Source organism: Rana temporaria, chromosome 2 (assembly GCF_905171775.1).
Source record: "Rana temporaria chromosome 2, aRanTem1.1, whole genome shotgun sequence".
Classification (NCBI taxonomy): Eukaryota; Metazoa; Chordata; class Amphibia; order Anura; family Ranidae; genus Rana; species Rana temporaria.
The window spans coordinates 458599405-458622733 of NC_053490.1; the positions used below are offsets into that span (position 1 = coordinate 458599405).

At 46.3% G+C, this 23329-nt stretch overlaps 1 protein-coding gene across 1 annotated transcript in view; it reads left to right on the forward strand.

The window, feature by feature from the left end:
- The window catches only part of CPD (carboxypeptidase D), a 131746-nt gene that overhangs the window by 42670 nt on the left and 65747 nt on the right, over nucleotides 1-23329 (forward strand). The window contains exons 3-4 of the mRNA XM_040338577.1: nucleotides 12629-12771; nucleotides 22210-22379. Of these exons, the coding sequence (XP_040194511.1) occupies nucleotides 12629-12771; nucleotides 22210-22379 (313 nt within the window). The remainder of the gene's footprint in view (nucleotides 1-12628; nucleotides 12772-22209; nucleotides 22380-23329) is intronic.

Sequence of the window (23329 nt, forward strand, 5' to 3'; positions counted from 1 at the left end):
TCGTGCCGGTTCATTTCAGAGGCGTGCGCCACGTGACGTCACACCGGAGGCGAGGTCACGAGGTGAGAGAGGGAGGACTCGTCTCTGTGCGGGGAGCCGTGTGTCTGTCGGCGCTTGCAAGAAGGACAAGTCACAAGGAGCCTCCTCAGCCTGCCAGTGCCTAGTCCTACAGTGCCTAGTGCTGTCTGCAAGCAACAGAAGACTGAAGTAGTCAGTGTAAAAAAAGTAAGAAAACACTCCTTAAATAATGAAATTACTGTATTGGGGAGGGGGGGGGGAGGCGGACTCAGGTGAGGTGACCATAATTTTTTTAATAAATAAATGTCAGTTTAAAAAAAAAAATTGTGTTATTTTTAGCCACGTTCGCCGTCTCTGACTAAAAAAAAAACATTAATCGCAGCCACTGTGCTAACACATGCAGCCACTTGTGCCAACACACGCAGCCACTGTGCTAACACATGCAGCCACTTGTGCCAACACACGCAGCCACTGTGCCACCATAAATTGTCGCCACTGTGCCCATCACACGCAGCCACTGTGCCCATCACACGCAGCCACTGTGCCCATCACACGCAGCCACTGTGCCAATCACACGCAGCCACTGTGCCAATCACACGCAGCCACTGTGCCAATCACACGCAGCCACTGTGCCAATCACACGCAGCCACTGTGCCAATCACACGCAGCCACTGTTCCCATCACACGCAGCCACTGTTCCCATCACACGCAGCCACTGTTCCCATCACACGCAGCCACTGTGCCAATCACACGCAGCCACTGTGCCCATCAAACGCAGCCACTGTGCCAATCACACGCAGCCACTCTGCCCATCAAACGCAGCCACTCTGCCCATCAAACGCAGCCACTCTGCCCATCAAACGCAGCCACTCTGCCCATCAAACGCAGCCACTCTGCCCATCAAACGCAGCCACTCTGCCCATCAAACGCAGCCACTCTGCCCATCAAACGCAGCCACTCTGCCCATCACACGCAGCCACTCTGCCCATCACACGCAGCCACTCTGCCAATCACACGCAGCCACTCTGCCAATCACACGCAGCCACTCTGCCATCACACGCAGTCACTGTGCCAATACACGCAGTCACTGTGCCATCAATTGTCGCCACTGTGCCCATCAAACGCAACCACTGTGCCATCGCACGCAGCCACTGTGCCATCACATGCAGCCACTGTTTAATCAATTGTTATTGATTAAACAGTGGCTGCCTGTCCCCAGCGTCTGTCCCCCTCCTGTGTCATGTCCCCAGCGTCTGTCCCCCTCCTGTGTCATGTCCCCAGCGTCTGTCCCCCTCCTGTGTCATGTCCCCAGCGTCTGTCCCCCTCCTGTGTCATGTCCCCAGCGTCTGTCCCCCTCCTGTGTCGTGTCCCCAGCGTCTGTCCCTCTCCTGTGTCGTGTCCCCAGCGTCTGTCCCTCTCCTGTGTCGTGTCCCCAGCGTCTGTCCCTCTCCTGTGTCGTGTCCCCAGCGTCTGTCCCCCTCCTGTGCCATGTCCCCAGCGTCTGTCCCCCTCCTGTGCCATGTCCCCAGCCTCTGTCCCCCTCCTGTGCCATGTCCCCAGCCTCTGTCCCCCTCCTGTGCCATGTCCCCAGCCTCTGTCCCCCTCCTGTGCCATGTCCCCAGCCTCTGTCCCCCTCCTGTGCCATGTCTATAACAAGTACTCGTACCAGTTGTCCAACAATGATATTTACTGCTTTTTATAAAGAAATACAATTGATTTTATGCAGTATTGAGTTTAGCCTTTTGGCCCGGCCCTCCAAAATATTTTTAGTTTCTCATGTGGCCCCATTGAAAAAATAATTGCCCACCCCTGGGTTAGGGGCACAAATTACTTGTCTTGTCTTGGGTGCTCACAACCCATGCTATGATTTTTTTTTTTTTTTTTTTTTTTTTTTTTTTACTGTTAAGGGTCCCCACAACCTGGGAAATTTTATTAAGGGGTCACGGCACTAGGAAGGTTGAGAACCATTGCCATATGGATGAAAAAGCGGACATACGGTCTGCAGGTGTGAAAGGGGCCTAAGGATTAAACACAGCCATGTCAACCACTATACCTCTGTGGTAAATGGTAAAAGTACTAATTTTAATGGTGGTATTCTCTTCTCTTAACCCCGTCCTGTTTTTTGGTTTCTTTGTAACACTTGAATGCTTTTCTGTAGAAATTCTTAGAACAGAAACACACTTGTGGCTAAAGGAGATTGAGAAACATTGAGATGAATAAAGGCTTTCCAAAAAACAAATGCATTGTTTAGCTTCCTTGATGCATGAGACAGGCTGAGATCTAATAAGAAAGTCTTTGAGGAGCCAACCATAACCTCCAATTTTGTCTAGGAAATTTACAAGGAAATCTTTTTCATAAGAGTAGTTTGCACTTTACTACGGAGTTTGGTGAGTAACACAATACATACTCCAGAGATCTTATCTCAGTTGCCCTTTACAAGAATTCAAACTAGACCCCCTGTGAGATGCATTGAAAATCCCATTAAAACTGAACTCCAGGTAGATTCATTCTGCTCTGCATTCATTTAGAAACCAATAATTATTGTAGTTTTGAATGCAAATTGTTTGTCTGAATTTTGCTTGAAATCAGACTTTTGCAGTTACCTGTACAAAAAATGTTTTCCCTAAATAGCTTCCTTTACCTTAGTGCAGTCCTCCTTCACTTACCTCATCCTTCCATTTTGCTTTTAAATGTCCTTATTTCTTCTGAGAAATCCTCACTTCCTGTTCTTCTGTCTGTAACTCCACACAGTAATGCGAGGCTTTCTCCCTGGTGTGGAGTGTCGAGCTCGCCCCCTCCCTTGAGGAGAGTCAGGACGCCCACTAACACACAGCTCCTTTCTCTATCTGCAACGTAGAGAGCGTCCTGCTCGCCCCCTCAAGGGAGGGGCGAGCAAGACACTCCACACCAGGGAGAAAGCCTCGCATTACTGTGTGGAGTTACAGACAGAAGAACAGGAAGTGAGGATTCCTCAGAAGAAATGAGGACATTTAAAAGCAAAATGGAAGGATGAGGTAAGTGAAGGAGGACTGCACTAAGGTAAAAGAAGCTATTTGGGGAAAAAATAATTGTACCTTTACAACCCCTTTTAAAGGGGTTGTAAAGGTTTTTTTTTTTTTTTTTTTTCTAAATAGGTTCCTTTTTAAGCAAGTGCATTGTTGGTTCACTTACCTTTTTCCTTCGATTTCCCTTCTAAATGTTTTTTTTTCTTTGTTTTCTTTGTCTGAATTTCTCACTTCCTGTTCCTCCTCAGTAAGCTTTTCTGGCTGACTAACCCCCAGCCATAATGGCTCGGATTATGGTGGAAAGCTTACCGAGGAGAAACAGTGAAAAATTCAGACAAAGAAAAAAAAAAACATTTAGAAGCTAAATGGAAGGAAAAGGTAAGTGAACCAACAATACACTAGCTTAAAGGAACCGGTTTAGAAAATAAAAAAACTAAAATTTTTGTCCGGTGTCCATCGGCGGCCTTGTCCGGTGTCCGTCTGCGGCCTTGTGCGGGGTCCGTCCAGCCTTGTGGGTGTCCGTCTGCGGCTTCCTTGTGCGGGGTCCGTCCAGCCTTGTGGGTGTCCGTCTGCGGCCTTGCGCGGGGTCCTTGGTCTTTGTGAATGTCCGTCTGCGAGTCCATCCGCACCTTGCCCGGGGTTGCAGCGGTGTTTGTTTTTGGATTTGGCGCCTCGGCCGAGCCGAGAGGAGCCGGATTTCCTGTGTGTTCGGCTCCTCTCGCGTGACTGCGGGCGGAGCCGAGCCTAGCCAAGTGCGCAGTACACTCGGCTCGGCTCTAGGCTGCGGCGCTCAGAGATGGCGGGGGTCGGCGTATATCGCGCACCCACGATTTTCCCCTGATTTTTAAGGGGAAAAAGTGCACGTTATACGCCGATTAAATACGGTAGTCTCATTGCTCCTGATACGAATGGTAATCTAAGTGATTATTTTATCCTCTATTAGATAGAATTCATACATGGGACAGCAAAGATAAGTCATACAAATGTGTTGTCTCTTCTCTGTTCCGTTTTACTCAATGACCTTCATTCCTGTAATATCACTCTACTGCAGTGGTTCTCAACCTGGGGGTCGGGACCCCTTTGGGGGTCGAATGATGATTTGCCAGGGGTCACCAAATCATGGGCTGTTCCTGAAGCCCGCACCGCTCTCCCAGCTTTTTTGGGGCCGACCAGCAGGGCTGTCCCTGGAGCCACCCACTCAGCCTCTTCGTAGCCGCCCATTTAGTTCACGGCATGGCTGGGGGCAGAAACTAGAGGTTAGCTGACTGGTGATGAATGTGAAGTGGGAGGGACTGGAGGAGACCCTATCTCCTGATTTCGGCATAGGTGTCACTGCTACGAGACACCACAAAGTTGTGTCTCACAGTGAAGCCGGAGACACAGTGAGTAACACTACCTGTGATTATAGTTGCCACAAAAAGTCCCCACTACAGTTCTCAGATCAGCAGATAACCTTGATCAAGAGCACCTATGTTGGCTGATCAGAACTCCCCCCAACATTGCCACTCATCCCAAGTCCCCACCAGCACTGTACTGTAGAAGTGGAAAGGACTCAGGGAGCGCTAAATATCCATTGGTCAGGGGCACAAATTACGTGTCTTGCCTTGGGTTCTGACAACCCACTATACCAAAATAATTTTACTGTTGGGGGTCCCCACAACTTGGGAAATTTTATCAAGGGGTCACGGCACTAGTAAGGTTGAGAACCACTGCTCTACTGTGTTTGTCTGCCCGTTTGTCTTTAGTTTTCAATATTCTGGAAGTCTGTTATCCTGGTAAACAGCAATGTAACAAGTTTTGTTTGATCACGATCAAGCCATGAAGTATTACAGAGCCAGATGCTACCTGGGGTGTACATAGTGGGTGGGTGTGTGTAAAGGTCGCCTTTTTGTGTTACCTGATCCCAATGTTTCTTTCCTTGTATATATTTGTTTTAGCTTTGAAGTTATTTGCATGGCTACATGCTCGTCTCTTGCAAGGTTCGTAATATCAGGGACTACTTGTGAAGGATACAATTATTGTGGGATGACTGATTCTAAACTGTTTGCTGGTTTGTGAAAATATGTTCAGAACTCCAATAATATCTGTTGCAGCAATTGAATAGACTTGTGTCCTCATTGTCTTTGGGGTATTGACACATTCCCCCCAAAAAAGTTTTCAATTGTCTTACTTTGGAAGAGTATACACTAGAATGGGGAAGACGGTACATTTCGCATTTGAGGAGCCAGTAAAAAATAGAAATAAATAAATATATATATATATATATATATATATATATATATATATATATATATATATATATATTGGACTTTTGTTGCATAAAGACAGATTACCAGCGTATGTGTGATAGTGTGTATGTACGGGGGTCTTCTAAAAGTTTCTGCACTTCCTATTTTTTTATTTAACCCGTTCAATACAGGGCTTTTATACCCACCTCCATACCGGGCCTATTCTGGCACTTCTCTCCTACATGTACAAATCATCATTCTTTTGCTAGAAAATTACTCCGAACCCCCAAACGTTGTATATATTTTTTTTTTTAGCAGACACCCTAGGGAATAAAATAGCGGTCATTGCAAGTTTTTATCTTGCACTGTATTTGCGCAATAATTTTTCAAATGGTTTTTTTTTTTTTTTTGGAAAATGGTTTCATGAATTAAAAAATAACAGTAAAGTTAGCCCATTTTTATTTTATTTCTTGTAAAATATGAAAAATTATGTTACGCTGAGTAAATAGCTTTAAAATTGATGTCACGCTTTAAAATTGCGCACACTCGTGGAATGGCGCCAAACTTCGTTACTTAAAAATCTCCATAGGCGACGCTTTGAATTTTTTTACAGGTTACCAGTTTAGAGTTACAGAGGAGTGCTAGAACTGTTGCACATGCTCGAACGCACGCGGTGATACCTAACATATGTGGTTTGAACGGCGTTTACATACATGGGCGGGACTTGCGTGTGCGTTCGCTTCTGAGCACGAGATATATATATATATATATATATATATATATATATATATATATATATATAGTGTGTGTGTGTGTGTGTATATACATATATACACACACACCTGCACTTTTAGTTACCACTTTTTAGTTATGCGTGTTTCATATATACAACACATGAGATACTAATGCAGGGGGTCTCAAACTCAAATTACCTGAGGGCAACAGGACAAGTTTTCATATCCCATGGGGGCCGCATGCAAATGTTCCTTTCCACCAGCATTGGTGTCAGCGGACGCACTATTAACCCCCAGCATTGGTGTCAGTGAGGGGACAGCAAATTTACACTGTTATACAAGCTGAACACTCACTACATTACTTTGTAGCAAAGTGTCATTTATCCAGTGTTGTCACATGAAAAAAATTGAATAAAATATTTACAAAAATGTGAGGGGTGTACTCACTTTTGTGAGATACTGTACATTTCCAGTGCTTTGTGCCAGCAACAAGGGTTCCCGCACACATGCATGGGAGTGATGTCATCGCAGCTATGGCCAATCACATAGCCGGAGTGTGCGAATCCAGAAGAAAGACCAGGGGAAGATGGCGGCCGTCTCAGCGGTGACAGCACAGCGCTTGAGGGCTTCGTTCCAAGGTAAGTATTTCATAATGTGCTAGTATACGACGCATACCAGCACATTATGCCATTGCCTTGCAGGGTTTGTTTGGTTTTTTTTTAACAGCCACGGTTTACCACCACTAAGTTGGATTTGAATGACCGCTGTATGTAGAACTATGGCTGCATTAATGCTAATATTTATCTTGGCTACTCCGTACTCTACACTTTTCTTCTGTAACATTAAAAAGCTTTAACATTTCATTGTTCACTGGCCTTAATGATGTTTGCCATTGCAACCCAGTCCTGATTAATGTTGGCAGAAAGTTGAAACTTTTTTGTTTTTTAACCTTTTTATTGTTTTACTGTACAAGGCAGACACTTGTTTCATCAACGATAACACATTGATTTTCCACCTTGTTGAGCTTTATTTGTGGGCCGGCATAGAACTTGCAATATAGATCTAATGACTTCTCCATTATCATCAATTGTCTGTTATTCTGCTTCCTGTGATCACATATGGGTGGTTGTGCCAGTATTCATACCATTGTGCTTACAATTCACAAATCCCTGTCAACAATTGTTCTTTATCAGTGTATACAATGCAGTACTATGTGCTGAACATCTGTATAAATCACAATTTGCCTGCTGTATAATACTGGAAGAAAGCACTAACGTTTTTTTTCTTGACCAACCAGATCTGACATTTTGTCTTTTTCTTGGTGAATGTCTAAAAAGAATGTAACACGGCGCCTGATTGTTAGCTGTTTGTAACCAATCAACTTTTATTTTACTATTGCTTTGGTATGTGGTATGAAACAAAGATCTTAGGCATCATTGTTGGAGATTCTATTATTTTGTTGTAGAAATCGCAATGAATTAGTTTGAATTTTTTTAACGAGACGCTTCTTTACTAATTCTCCAAGGCCAGTCCACAGATCCGGTACATGAATCACTAAGGGGCCTTATGAGCTCAGTTAGTGCTGGTTCACCCTAATACGACTTCTGAGGCGACTTGAGTCACATTATAAAGGAAAACATTTACACATTTACATTTAATGATGGCCATTGGCATTAATGCAACTCTGCTTTGGATAAGGTTCCTGTGCTACTTTGGTGTGATTTGGCTCTAGGGGTGCAACGGATCAAAAAACTCACGGTTTGAATCGTTCCTCGGATCAGAGTCACGGATTGGATCATTTTTCGGATCAGCAAAAAAACTGATCCCCCCCCCCACTGTAATATCCACATCTCCCCCACTGAAGTGGCGTCACTAGGGTTGGTGTCACCCAGTGCAAAAAAAAAAAAAATGGTGTCACCCCCCCCACCAACTATAGTCCCCGCCTCGGTACAGACACCCCCCCCCCCCCCCTCAGTGCAGACACTTCTCACAGTAGTAAAGACAGCAAACCCCCTCAGTGCAGACACCCCCCCCCCCAGTAGTACAGGCAGGCAGTGTAACCCCCAGTAGTACAGGCAGGCAGAGTAACCCCTCAGTGCAGACCCCTCATCATCAATATGTTCACTTGACCAAATGCCCAGGGTCTTTGGCAGACGACAGCACTGCCAAGGAGCCGGGAACAACGCCACCAAAAGCAAGCATTTTAGCTGTTCTTTAGTCACGTTATTTTACAGATGACAACATAGCAGTCCTGTACTAAAATTACTTACACTGCACTTCTAGCCCTCAGACAGCAGCGTGTGTGTCCCTCGAGCGCGGGCTCCTCCTCCTCTGTGGGTGTAAGCAGAGAGGATGGCCGCGGCTCCGGAACTAGGCCGAAGCTGCGGCCTTTTCCAACACTCTGGCCGCGACGGAAATCCGCGGATCGCATAGCATGCCGATCCGAAGGGGGTGACCCGTTCGGATCACGGATCAAGTGATCCGTTGCACCACTATTTGGCTCCATAGAATATTCAAAGTCACACTACATAATCGCACTGAAAATCACATCAAAATTACGTCGCAGCAGTATGAACCAATCCTTAAGGGCTTCACCCTAGCAAAGTATTATATTTTTTGTAACCTACCAATGACCAACTTTTGCAGGTAGTATGACCTTCTAATCGGTGGAGGAAGCACTGCAACTATACTAAAGCGGAAATATCTGAAAGCGGTTCTAAGGGCAGAAGGCTTTTTGTTACCTTAATGCATCTCTACATTAAAGGAGAAGTCCAGCTTGGGCTCATTTGGCTGGTCTTCTCCTCTGTTTCACTCGTTTGGCACTCCTGTGACCTGTTTTCAGCAGAGAGTGGTCTGAAGTCCGCTCTCTGCTGACGTCACCAAGATCAGTTCAGGTTCTTAGGGTTGTCTGACCCTCTACCCCTCCCTTTTACCCCCCTTCGGTACACACCCCATCCCCATTCGGTACCAAATCATGGGCAGTTTTGATCAGATACTGTGAATATCGTGATGCATTACTTATTACACGTGTCCCATGTTTGGGCCAACCTGGCCGTTGGGTTGTCTTGCCCCCCAAACAATGTAAACCAAAATGTATTGTATTGTATTGTATTGTATAGCTTTGCATACGTTATTATCAGTTCTAGGTCGCGCAAGTATTTGTTAGGATGCCTTCCCGGCTTCGTACACCAATATTATCTCTATGCCGGGTTTTATTTTGTGTGCTTTACTTACTGTGCAAAGCCGGAGTATCTGATATGTTTCCCTCATCTCATGACCACGTTTGAGCTTTCTGTCTGATTTTTATTATGTATCTGTGTTGAACACACATTCTATGAAAATAAAGGAATTGCAAAAAAATAAAAAAAATCGGTCCAGGCAGCGCATCACCCTGACGCCAAAGTCTGAATCTGCCAGGTGCCTTGACTGTGATGGCAGTCTTCCTGCCCCTCCCTGCTCCTACACAGCTCAGCGCTCTAATGAGTGTGGAGGAGCAGAGCAGGAGCGCTGCTGACTGATAGTCAGCAGCTCTCCGCTTGGGGAGGTGAGAGAACCAAGCCATAGGCGGTGTTCGGTGTCTTGGTTCTCAGTGAAGAAGAGGTGGGGGACAGATGCAGCATCACACCTAGGTAAGAACTGATACTTAAATACGCCAATGGATTAGTGGACAAGCCCAGTGGCCTTTCAGGGAGCACACTGGAACCTCTGACAAGGGTTCTGTGGGCACCATTGAAGGTACTGGCTGAAATTCTATTGTGCCATTGGAAGCCCTTTCATGGATTCTGCTAGAATGGATTCTGTGAATGCCATAAGAAGGATTGGTGGAGATGCTGGGAGTAATGGCAGGGTTACATATGAAAAGCATTGGAAGTACATGCAGGGATTCTGGAAGTCCTGGGGGAGATCCTAGTGGGTCCTGGATAGGCTTGTCCTGGTACTGGTACACAATGACCTGTGCTTTTGACACCTTTTTTTTGCCCAGTAAGTCAGCTAGGTGAGAATAGGTGACTAAGAACAGAAGTTCAGCTGCCATTTTACTCGGTTCACCAATCAGATGGTTAAATGTAATTTATTTTCTAAGTTGGGGGTAATTTGGACTGTGCATATGGAAGATGTCTGCACACTAATGGAACATGATTGTTTCAATCCCCACAACGCTGAGATTACGATTTCTCCCTGGAATTTCTTTTTAAGTTGTTGCTTACATCCTAAAATAAATACGGCTATTGAATCCAGACTGGGAAAAAAAATCCATTTTTTTTTATTTTTTTATTTTTTTTTATCACAAATCTTTTTCAATTAAGCTCTAGGTTTTGAGGACATTCCTGGTGTTTTTGTTCACTGTAAGTGACCGTACCAGCAATTAGTTGTATGTGGTTAGTAGGTAATTGATATAATGGGACGGTAATGTTGCCATCTAAAAGGTTTTATTTGCTTACACAGCATGATAGAAGTCTCTATCCCATGCGTGTGTGGGTGGATTTGTTCTTTTTATACAAGCTTGAATAAGCTGGCTTACTATTTAGAAAAAATGTCTTTTGCAAGTCACTGGAACTAGAATCTTCTCCTTTTTTTTGTATTGTAATTCTTTGCTCTGTAGCCAATATGCTGGTATGTCAAAGTATAAGGCCATACACCACTAAGAATGAGTATGTGTCAGTGTGGCGGATCCAATCACAGTGTACAAATCCATGACATTCTGTGCGTGTAATTTCACATAGTGCCGTTACATGTGTTAAGGAACAGCTGAATGGCCCTGCATGCGTGTTCCGGTGTGTTTTTGATGCGTTTCTGGATGCAATCCAGATGCTGTTTTATAAAAAAAAAAAAAAAAAATTTCAGGGCCGGTTCACACCATATAAACAGTCTGGACGTTTTTAGATGCTTTTCTGCATGTGCATTTTTTATGCGTTTTGGTGCATGTGTGATGCAGTCCAGTGCATTTTTTTCCCTCCTTTTTTTTTTTCCCTTAGGGCCAGTTCACACCATATACAGTCCGGTGCATTTTTTTCTGCATCAAATGGCATGGTTTACACCAGTGCTTGCAGGTCCAGTAAAAAATGTAGAACATGTTGCATTTTTTCTGCGCTGGATTGTACTGGAATGCTGTAAAATGCACAGGAATGCATCAAAAATGCACTGGAAAACACATGTCCTTATTTAAGGTTAAGATAAAAAGAGGGGGGGGGGGAATGCACTGGACTACATCAACCTTAAAGCAGGGGTTCACCCTATAAACCCCAAAATTTTTTTTTTCTTCTACCATAAAATCAGGCATTGTAGCGCGAGCTACAGTATGCCTGTCCCGATTTTTTTATCCCCGTACTCACCGTGTACTCGTACATCGATGATACCGACTCCTCTCGGGGAATGGGCGTGCCTATGAAGACGGAGGATGATTGACGGCCGGCTCTGGCGCGTCACGCTTCTCCGGAAATAGCCGAAATAGGCTTGGCTCTTCACGGCGCCTGCGCATAGCCTGTGCGCAGGCGCCGTGAAGAGCCGAGACCTACTCCGGCTGTCTTCGGGGAGAGTGACGTGCCAGGGCCGGCCGTCAATCATCCTCCTTCTCCATAGGCACGCCCATTCCCCGCGGGAGCCGAAATCTATAATGTACGAGTACACAGTGAGTACGGGGGTAAAAAAATCGGGACAGGCATACTGTAGGTCGCGCTACAATGCCTGTCTCGATGGTAAAATCGTGTCACTGAGGGTGAACCACCGCTTTAAATAAGGACATGTGTGTTCCAGTGCATTTTTGGTGTATTTAGGTGCGTTCAAGATGCATTTTACAGCAGTCCAGGAAAAATGCAGTATGTGCTACTTTTTTTATTTTTATGGAGCTGGAACTGCAAGCACTGGTGTGAACTATGCCATTGAAAACCATATAACCTACCATATTTATCGGGGTAAAGCACGCACCGGCGTATAGCGCGCACCCTAAACCTAGAAGGGAATTTTAAGGAAAAAAAATAAATGCTTACAGTTTGAATGCCCCTCGTCGGTGTCTTGCCCAGCGTCCATCGGCGGCCTTGTCCGGTCCGGCGTCCGTCTGCGGCCTTGGTGGTGTCCTCCACGCTTCTCCCGCGCTGTCTCTGAGCGCCGCCGCCGACATATACCGAGCGCAGTACACTTGGCTAGGCTCGGCTCCTCTCGCATAAAGGCTACGAGGCGGGACAGGGCGTGACCGCGAGCGGAGCCGAGTGTACCCAAGTGTACTGCGCTCGGTATAGGTCGACAGCGGCGCTCAGACAGCGCGGATCGGCGTATAACGCACACTTACGATTTTCCCCTGATTTTAAGGGGAAAAAAGTGTGCGTTATACGCCCATAAATACGGTACTTTCCATGCGTTTTTGATGCAGGAAAAAAATTCACAGGACTGCATGTGGTGTGAACTGGCCCTAAATGAAAACTGCTGTGACCACGATTCAGCCGGCCAATGATTTCTATAGGCCTATTGGCCACATTTAAACACATCCACCTGTGCTACCCTTTGCACAAATGCGCTCATTCTTGCCAGTGTATGGCCCTAACCTGCGGTGTCAATGCCTTTACTTTGCAGCAGTAAAGGGATAGACTGCCTTACATATCGCACGTAATCATTTGTATTTTCTTTATGGACTGTGATTTTTGTTCTGTAGGTGGAATGCAAGACTACAATTATATCTATGGAAACTGCTTGGAAGTGACGTTTGAACTGTCGTGCTGCAAGTACCCTCCTGCATCTGAACTTGCACAGGAGTGGAATAATAACAGAGAGTCTCTGCTAGCATTTATGGAAATGGTAATGTGATATTTCGTTAATTGCGCACTGTGGTCACAAATGCATAGACAGAATTATTTAAATGTGATTTTTCATTGTGATTTGATTTTGTGAAAACAAACAGCCTAGCCATAGACGGGTGGATGTCTCCCCAAGAACAATCGGAGGAAAGGCATTTGACAGTCTGTAGGAGGAGGACTCGCTAAAAGCCCGTACACCCGATCGGATATTCCGACAACAGTTGTGTGATGGACGTGTTTTGTCGGATAATCCCACCGTCTGTACGCTCCGTCAGACAATTATTGTCAGAATTTCCGATAACAAATGTTGGATGATCATGCTCTCGAATTGTCCGACAACAAATGTGTTCTGTCAGATTATCCGATCGTGTGTACACAAATCCGTCGGCCTAAAATCCAAAGTACAAACGCGCATGCTCCGAACCAATGCTAACCATAAGGCAACATTGGCAGAAGTTGCCCAAAGACTGGCGCTAAAGAGAAGAAAAACCACATAGTTTCGTTAATGTTGGCAGAAAAAGTTTTTCCGTCTGCATGCAGAACAAGTTCATGGCCATCGCCCTTCAGACAAAAATCCACGGATTTGTCCGATGGAAGTCCGATCGTGTGTATGAGACTTAATATGTATCACGTATTTTGTTGAATTAAGCTTTACACAAGTATTTAAAGTTGTTCTCTAAGCATGACCTAAATCTTCTCAAATTCCCTTTGACCACTAAAGCTGTGATATCATCCCTGGGTGCGTAAAGATTTTTCAGGGATTCAGTAGAGTATCTTAAATTGGGTACATCTAAACCTAAAAACACAAATGTAGAATGGTGTAGCCTACCACCCCTTTTAGATGAGGTGGCTGCATTCGTTTTCTTTTTGATGCTTTTTTTTATTTTATTTTTTACCTGGCATTCTTGTGAATAATATAATATACTTTCTCAAGTCGTCTTCCAGGACGGCACCTTGAGAGTAGACTGGCTCCACCTGACAGGAAACACAATCAGAAAGAGGTTTAAAAGCCCCGCCCCTCCCCGTGCACCTCAGTTATTGATTGTGTTTCCCACCAGCGAAACAGTTTGTTATTTTTTATCAGACCTAAGGCCTGGGGCTGGTGGTCCCCCTCCGGGTACTGAGCAGTGGGTCCTGGGGGCCGTCCCTGCCTCAGCTAAAGGTGTAATGCCTGTCCCGGGGGGTTTTCCCCGTGTGATAGGGGGGGGGGAGGAAGATTGCAAACAATACCCCCCTTCTTTCCTTTCTGAAGGAATCCCTGGGATAGTGGCTATTCCAGTACTCCTATGTGGCCATGTTCCCTCTCCTCCAGGACCCCTTACCTGCTGGGCGGGTGTGAGGGCTTCCTCAGCGTGGCTCCGGTGTACTGTCCTCCCGGGGACATTTTCGAATGGAGCCAGCAGTCGACGCCGCGTCACAGGCGGCGCGCGGTGATGACGAAGTTCCGCTTCCGGTCTTCACCAAAATGGCGGCCGCCAGCGGCGTCGGCTCCTCGCTGTTCTCACTGCAGCAAGGAGGAGAGTGGCGCCTACACGACTTCGCTATGGAGCGCGAGGATCGTTCGCTAGCAGCCGCTGCCGAGGACACCACCAAGGGTGAGTCTGCCTCAGAATGTCAGGGGGGCATATTGGACTGGGTCCTCTCCCTCCCCCCCCCCCCCCTTTCTCCTCTCCTCTCCTCTCCCACTTGATGTTTGAACTGTGATATATTTTTTCTCTCCCCTTACAGGGGAGGAGGTTTCTGCCCAGGGGGAAGCTGCTATTCTCTCCCTAAAACACACTTCCAAAACCAAGAGGTGTGGTAACTGTAGCATTAAGCTGGCTGCAGATTACTCCAAACTTCTTTGTGCCAAATGCATACAAAAATTGACAGCAAAGGAAACTTCCCTGATTATGAAAGAATTCCTAGCTGTCCAATCCCAAATGCTCTCCACATTAAAGGAATTTAAGGACACCTTAAAAAATAGGGATCCTGAGCCCATAGCAGCCGGCCCCTCTTCTCAAGAGAGCTCATCCACCCCAGTGCCACGAGTTTCCAGGGCTAGGGAGTCTCTCCTATCTGACACCGAAGATTCAGAGGCTCCAGAAGATGGGGTAATTGATAGTCATTCGGAGGATGAGGATGAGGATGCCAGGTCAGGCAAATATATTTTTTCTACAGATGACATGGGGGGTCTGCTGTCTGCTGTCTATGCCTCTGAGGGGATCCAGCAGCCAGCAGAGCTAGTGTCACCTCAGGACAGAATGTACCAGGGTTTAGCTAAACCCCAGCCAAAGGTTATCCCAGTCCATCAGTCACTTAAAGATATAGTTCTGAGGGAATGGGCTGAGCCTGAAAAGAAACTACTAAGGTACAAGACCTGGAAGAGGCGCTGTCCCTTTAAGGAGGAGTTAGAAAATACTTTGTTTAAAACTCCTAAACTAGATGCATCTCTAGCCCAACTCTCCAGGCAGTCTGACCTCTCGTTTGAAGATACAGGGAACTTAAAGGATTCCTTAGACAGGCGGGCAGACACCTCCCTTCGCAGGGCCTGGGAGGCTAATACGGCTGCCCTTGGACCCGCTTTAGCCTCTTCCTGCATCGCTAGGAATGCAGATACCTGGTTAACCAGACTTCTGGAGCATGTACCTCAGACCTCCAAGTTTAAAGAAATTAGAGATTCTCTTACAGTCATAGGCAGTGCGGTTGCCTATCTTGCAGACGCATCGATTGAAACAGTCCGATCCTCTGCTAAGACGGGTGCTCTCGTCAACGCCGCCAGAAGGGCGGTATGGCTCAAGACGTGGGAAGGTGATCTTGCCTCCAAGACCCGTCTATGTGCCCTGCCCTTTGAAGGTACTCTTCTCTTTGGGGCAGGACTTGATCAAGCTCTGACTAGGGCCTCAGAAAAGGGGAAACGGTTCCCCCCAAAACCTCGACCCAACAGGAGAAGATTTTTTCGAGGCCCCCAGAATAAAAACCGACCTTCTGACCGAAGATCGGCCTTTAATAAGCGTTGGATCGCGGGAAAGGATAAGCCAAAAGGGGGTATCCTTTTCCCCGATCCCAAACCCGCAGGTAAGGACTCCAAGTGACTTAAGAGTCGGGGGAAGACTCTCCCAATTTTTTCCAGCCTGGGAGAGTATAACACGGAGTCCTCACATTCTGCAAATAGTGAGGGAGGGTTACAGATTGGAATTCCGCCAACTTCCCCCCCCAATATTTCTCCTCACTCATCTACCCCAAGATCCCCTCAAGGCAGCTGCCCTTCTGGGAAGTGTCACAGATCTAGCTCAGCAGGCAGTCATAATCCCAGTTCCGCCAGGACAACAGGGTCAGGGGGTGTACTCACATATTTTTATGGTGCCCAAACCTTCGGGGAAATTCCGATTGATCATAAATTTAAAACCTTTAAATACCTTTCTCCTCTACAAGAAATTCCGCATGGAAAACATTTACAGTCTCAAGGGACTGTTGTTAGAAGGAGTCTTTATGGTAACCATAGACTTGAGGGACGCCTACCTCCATGTCCCAGTCTTCAGGGACCATCAAAGGTTCCTCCGATTTGCCATTGCCTCCCCTCAGGGGATTCAGCACTGGCAGTTCACCGCACTCCCCTTTGGTCTGGCCTCCAGCCCAAGGGTTTTCACGAAGGTCCTGGCAGAGGTGGTCGCCTTTCTACATCTGAAAGGGATCTCCCTTGTCCCCTACCTGGACGACCTACTGCTTTTCAACCCCAGCCGAGAACTCCTTCTCTCGGATCTGGCCACCGTCCTGACTACTCTGGAATCTTTGGGATGGATTGTAAACAGAGAAAAATCTTCTCTCCTCCCAGAACAGAGAAAAATGTATCTGGGATTCCTGATAGATTCCATAGAGAAAAAGCTGGTTCTTCCAGAGGACAAGATCCAGAGACTCGGGTCAGTGGTCAGGTCCGTCATGGGGTCAATAGAAATTTCCCTCAGACAGATCATGAGGTTACTGGGACTGATGACCTCATGTATCCCAGCGGTCCCATGGGCCCAGCTTCATTACAGATCCCTGCAGGCCTTCCTGCTCTCCTCCTGGGACGGAAAGGACTCATCCCTAGACTCCAGGGTCAGCATCCCGGAGTCAGTAAAATGCACACTGGGGTGGTGGCTCATTCCTCAGAATTTGGAGGAAGGCCTCCCATGGAACCAGACAAATCCTCTCAGGATAACCACGGATGCCAGCTCCTGGGGGTGGGGAGCCCACATGTCGGGTCTCCAGGCCCAGGGGTGCTGGGATCGACAACAGAGCAGGTCCTCTTCCAACTTCCGCGAATTATTAGCGGTCGGGAAGGCCTTGAAGGCGTTCGAGGAGAGAGTCATAAACCAAGAAATACAGATTCTCTCCGACAACGCAACCACGGTGGCGTTCATAAATCACCAGGGAGGCACCAGGTCCCGTTCCCTCCTAAGGCTGTCCTTAGAAATTCTGAGTTGGGCAGAACAGAGAGTCCTCTCCCTTTCAGCAATCCACATCAGGGGAGTCCTAAACTTAGAAGCGGACTTTCTAAGCCGCCAACCCATCCTCCAGGGGGAGTGGGAATTAAATCAAGAAGTCTTCGACTGGGTTCGACATCGTTTCGGCAACCCAGAGATAGACCTCTTCGCGAACAGGAAGAACAGGAAGGTAGAAAGGTTCTTCTCCCTCTCCCGGGATCAGGGATCGGAGGGTGTGGATGCGTTGGCCCAGGCCTGGACATTTCAGCTGGCCTATGCTTTCCCTCCCCTGAGTCTGATCCCAAGGGTCCTACAGAAACTGAGTCGCTCACGAGGGAAGCTGATCCTGATCGCTCCCCAGTGGCCCAAAAGAGCTTGGTTCCCAATGTTAGAACGTTGGTCAGTTCTTCCCCCCCCCTTCCTCTCCCGGTCCGAGTGGACCTTCTGCGGCAGGGACCGATCTTTCACCCAGAGCCCGACTTTTTCAGTCTGACGGCCTGGTACTTGAGAGGTGGAACCTGCAGCGGAGAGGTTGTTCGGAGAAGGTAATAAATACCCTTTTGGCTAGTCATAAGGAGGTCACTAGGAAAATCTATGCTAAGACCTGGGGGTTTTTTTCACGCTGGTGTGCAGCCAGGCAAGCCCCACTACCTGAAATATCTGTCATCCTGGAATTTCTCCAGGAAGGAGTTGATCTAGGACTAGCCACAAGAACCTTAAGAGTACAGGTAGCTGCCTTGTCCTACTTTTTAGACAAGAGGCTGGCCCTGGATCCGCTGATCAAGAGGTTCCTGTCGGCTAGGGATAGGTTATCCCCTATTCAAATCTCCAGGGTTCCCCCCTGGGACCTCACCTTGGTTCTAGACCATCTATCCAAACCTCCGTTTGAACCGATAGACAGCATTCCGGTTAGGCTGTTGACATTTAAATTCTCCTTTCTTCTGGCTATTACTACGGCCAAAAGAATAGGAGACATGCAGGCGCTCTCAATCAAAGAGCCTTATTTTCGTCTTTTTGAAGACAGGGTAGTCCTAAGTCAGGATCCCCTGTACCTACCTAAGGTGGCAACGAAATTTCATAGGTCACAAGAAATTATTCTTCCTTCATTTTGCGCAAATCCACAGAACGAAAGGGAAGAGACCTTCCACTGTTTGGATGTAAGACGCTGTTTGTTAAGTTATTTGGAAAGGGTGAGCGAGTTCAGACGCTCATCTCACTTGCTAATTAATTTTTCAGGACAGAAAAAGGGTTGCCAAGCATCTAGAGCCTCTATATCTAGGTGGATAAGACAGGCAATTTCATTAGCATACATTAAGGCTGGCAAAACAGTACCTAAAGTCAAGGCACATTCCACGAGATCTATAGCAACCTCCTGGGCAGAGAGAGCAGGAGTTTCAGTGGAACAAATCTGTAGATCAGCAACGTGGTCAAGCCAGAACACCTTTCTCAAACACTACCGAGTGGAACTTCTGTCACCCCAAGACTTGACGTTTGGCAGAAGAATCCTGCAGGCAGTTGTCCCGCCCTAAGGTAGGCCTGAGGGTTACTTGCTTATCTCTCAAGGTGCCGTCCTGGAAGACGACTTGAGAAAATACCAGTTACACTTACGGTAGCTGTTTTTCTGTAAGTCTTACAGGACGGCAGGCCTATTTCCCACCCTGAGGAATTTATATGGTTTGTATTTTTATATACTGGTTCCCGTGCTCTTATGGTGGTTACTTTATCACTAACTGAGGTGCACGGGGAGGGGCGGGGCTTTTAAACCTCTTTCTGATTGTGTTTCCTGTCAGGTGGAGCCAGTCTACTCTCAAGGTGCCGTCCTGTAAGACTTACAGAAAAACAGCTACCGTAAGTGTAACTGGTATTATACTGTATATACTTGAGTATAAGACGAGTTTTTCAGCACTTTTGTGCTGAAAATGCCAACCAGTGCCATCTGCCAATGCTAACTATTGCCATCCAGTGCCACCTGCCTACCAGTGCCACCTGCCAATGCCAACCAGTGCCATTTGCCAGTGCTAACTATTGCCATCCAGTGCCACCTTCCAGTGCCAATTGGTGCCACTTGCCAATGCTAACTAGTGCCATCCAGTGCTAATAAGTGCTACCTGCCAATCAGTGCCAACCAGTACCACTTGCCAGTGCCACATGTTAGTGCCTGTCAGTGCCACTTGCCAATCAGTGACATCTGCTAGTGCCATCTTCCAGTGCCAATTAGTTCCATCCAGTGCCACCGGCCAGTGCCAATTGGTGCCACCTGCCAATCAGTGCCACTTGTCAGTGTCACCTGTAAGTGCCACAAGCCAGTACCAACCAGTGGCACCTGTCAGTGGCAGCCATTGGCACCTGTCAGTGCCACCTGCCAAAAAATAAAAATAAATCGTCCGCAAAAATCGGCATCATATATCGGCCTTCGGCCGCCCCGATTTCTAAATATCGGCCAGAGAAAAACCCATATCGGTCGACCTCTACCACAGATATAAGCATTTCTGACAAGATCATCTTGTATTTTCTGTACTTGCTGAAAATGTTCATGTTTGAAAAATGAAAACTGGTTCAGCCACTGTATCGTCATCGCACCGATTTAGGAGGGTGCTATTGCCGGCAATAGCCGCTGATTTGGCATGCGATTTGACATGACATTAGGCAAATCGCATGCCAAATCGCCCTGATGTAAACGTGGGCTAAAAATCCCAACCCCACTCGATCATACAGGATACAGCACCCAGAGGCGATTTAGCTCGCATGTGTATATAAGTTTCTCACTCACTCATCAACACAACTCTCCCCCACTTTTATCACTCTGCACCCCCCTCCCCTTCGCTCTTGCCACTCTATGGCTGGGTCTACCTTGCCCTCTTCTTAGGCAGCAACACTACCCTCGACACTACACCTGCATGCCATCCCACTGTCACCACCAAAGATGCCAACATTGATCCCCTCCATGATTTCCAACCTTGCCTGTTTTGGAAAGGGCACACTTTTGCTAACACTAAACAGTAAGACTATTATTATTTTGGGTCCCCGTTCTCTCTCTCTCTCTCTCTCTCTCTCTCTCTCTCTCTCTCTCTCTCTCTCTCTCTCTCTCTCTCTCCTCCCCCCTCCCTTACCTTTAGGTAAAATAAGTATCTCCTAAACCTATACGGTTTAGGAGATATTCACCCTCCATGCAGCCGCTGACATCAGCGGCACATGCGCTCTGAAAGTCTAGCTTACTGTGCCAAAACTTCAGAACTACTTTGCTGGAACTAATTGCTCCCACACGCATGCACTGGAGTGACGTCATCACGGCTCTGGCCACTCAGAGTGATCCTGGAAGAAAGGATGGAAGAAAATGTTAGCCCTCTCAGCGGTGACCGGGTGCCGCTGAGAGGGCTTTGTTCTAAGGTGAGTATTTTGTAATGTGCTAGTATGCAATGCATACTAGCACATTTTGCCTTCTTGTCTTGCAGGTTTTTTTTCCCCCCCTCCTTCGTTTTATAGCTACTTTAAAGTATACCCTAAAGGCTTTTTTTGGGCTAGAGTGGAGTGGCATTAGAACACTGACAAGGTTTTATTGCTGTCTGTGCAGAATCACAAATTCTGGGTTGTCCCCAGAAAAGGAAAAGAGGGAAAGCCTTCCAATGGGGATACTAGTTTTTGTGGTCCTGGTGACAACCAGTGATTACCTTTTTCTTTTTGGAGGGATTTTTTTTTCTCACTTCCTTTTTTTGGCTATGGGACAGGAGTGAAGGGAAATCTCCATAATGGGTCACAAAAAATGGACGGGGGTTACAACCCTCTTACTAAGGCTGGCCATACATGTACAAATTTCCTTTAGATTTACCACATAACATATAATATGAGGTCAAAACGAAACAACTTTCAATTAAATCCAATTAGGCAGGCCTAATAGTTAAAGGTAAATCGAAAGAGAATTTTACAGAAAATTGTATAATGTATGGCCAGGCTTTCTCTATTCAAAAGTAAAAAAAAGTTTTGCCTTTAGTTCAACTTAAATGGAGTAGACAGAACTCCATAATTGCAGGTTGTCTGTCCCACAACTTTGACAGGTCATGTGATCTGGCTCTTCTCCCGTCTCTACCCTGTTTCTCCCAAAATAAGCCCTACCCCGAAAATAAGACCTAGCGTGAGTTTCTGGGATGGCTGCAATATAAGCCCTACCCCAAAAATAAGCCCTAGTTAAAGTCCTTGTAAAAACATGTAATCCGTTCTGTAAAAAGATTATATAATGTGCAGTGTGTCTCCCTTTTGTAACTTTATTGTGAAAAATACCTTATTTACAGCACTGCTGGGCGCTCACGTGACCCGCCGGAGCTCTTCTCCTCTCCTCCCGGCTGATGTCAGCTGTTTTTTTTCTCAATAAAACTTTATCAAGCCCCTCCCACTGCAGTACTCAGAGTGGGGCTAACGTCATTGGGGATCTTGGCCCCTCCCTCTGCAGTATTTGGAGTAGGGAAGAAGAGCTCCAGCGGCTCACGTGAGCTGCACTGTAAGTAAGGTATTTTCCACACAAGGAGACACACTGCACATGATATTATCTTTTTACAGAACAGATTACATCATTTTATAAGGTCTTTAAACAAAGGTTTATTTTTGGGATTACAGAATTTCACAATGCTGACTCCAGAGCTGACAGGGGGAGAAACTTTTTTGTACATACCATAAATAAATAAGACATCCCCTGAAAATAAGCCCTAGTGTGTTTTTTGTAGCCAGAATTAATATAAGACCCGCTCTTATTTTCGGGGAAACGCGGTAACCCCCCTACTCTTTCATTCAGAAAGTGCCGCTGCTGTGTTTTATAAAAGTACAGTATCCTCTTCTTTTTTTTTTTTAATTCATTTTTTTTATTGAAATACATTCTGATAGTAGTAGGGATCCCACTGACAGTTGTAAATAACATGCTCTGCTTTCCAAGTCTTGATGGTCTTGTAACCGCTGTAATTGTTCAGCCATACTGTGTATAAGACTTTACATTTCTTTTGATGTAGGTCCACATTGGAGCACAAGGATATGTGAAAGATGTTGTTACTCTGAAAGGGATTGAGAACGCCACAATTTCTGTGTCGGGGATTGCCCATAACATCACAACTGGGAAACTAGGCGACTTTCAGAGATTGCTAGCTGCTGGGACTTACAATATCACTGCTTCAGTCATAGGGTAAGTGGTCACATTCATCCTTATTTATTAAGAGTGTTCTTGACTTTCTGTTTGCTGCTTTATTCACATAAACATTCATGCCCTGTGCTCTGTTAAAGAGAACCTGTCACCTAAAAAATACACTTGATACAACAGAGCACTAAAAAGTCAGTGTTTTGCTAAGTCCGTGTCTGGACTAACATTATGATGTAATTAAATTCTCTTTGGACTTGCAGAATTATTCGCCTCTGCGTCGTTCCGTTTCTGAAAGCCAGTATTTGCGCAGGGCTAAAGATGCCCCTTTTGACAGCATGCATGCCTAGATATTGCATGCTTAGCCACTCTGCACCTCACTAGTAGAATGCACATGTTGAAATACTGAGCTTGGCTCCTGTGTTATGATCTCTGTGTAGGTACACTTTAGCACAGAGGTGCTCAACCTTTTGAAAAGTGAGGGCCACTTAAAGCGGGATTCCACCCGCAATTTTTTTTTTTTAAAGTCAGCAGCTACTAACAGTGTAGCTGCTGACTTTTAATAAGGACACTTACCTTGTCCTACTTGCCCGCGCTGATGGCCCCCCGATGCAGGTCCCGCGCCGCCATTCACACTAGGGGAAACAGGCAGTGAAGCCTTACGGCTTCACTGCCCATTTCCTACTACGCCTGTGTGAGTCTCGTGCCGGCTTGTGAATGGGCGGCTGCTCTCTGAGAACACACACAGTTCCCAGAAAGCAGCGCGCCCCATTCACTAGGAGAAGGAGAAGAAGAAAACACACCGCGGTGCCGAAGAGGCAGATTACGGACTTCCGCATAGCAACAGGTATTTCGGGTGAGTATAAAAAAATTTTTTTCACTTTTTTTTTTTTATTTTATTTTTTTAGGACTTTTGGCCAAATGTTGTTTTCCTGGGTGGAACTCAGCTTTAAAGGGGTTGTAAAGGTACAATTTTTTTTTTTCCCTAAATAGCTTCC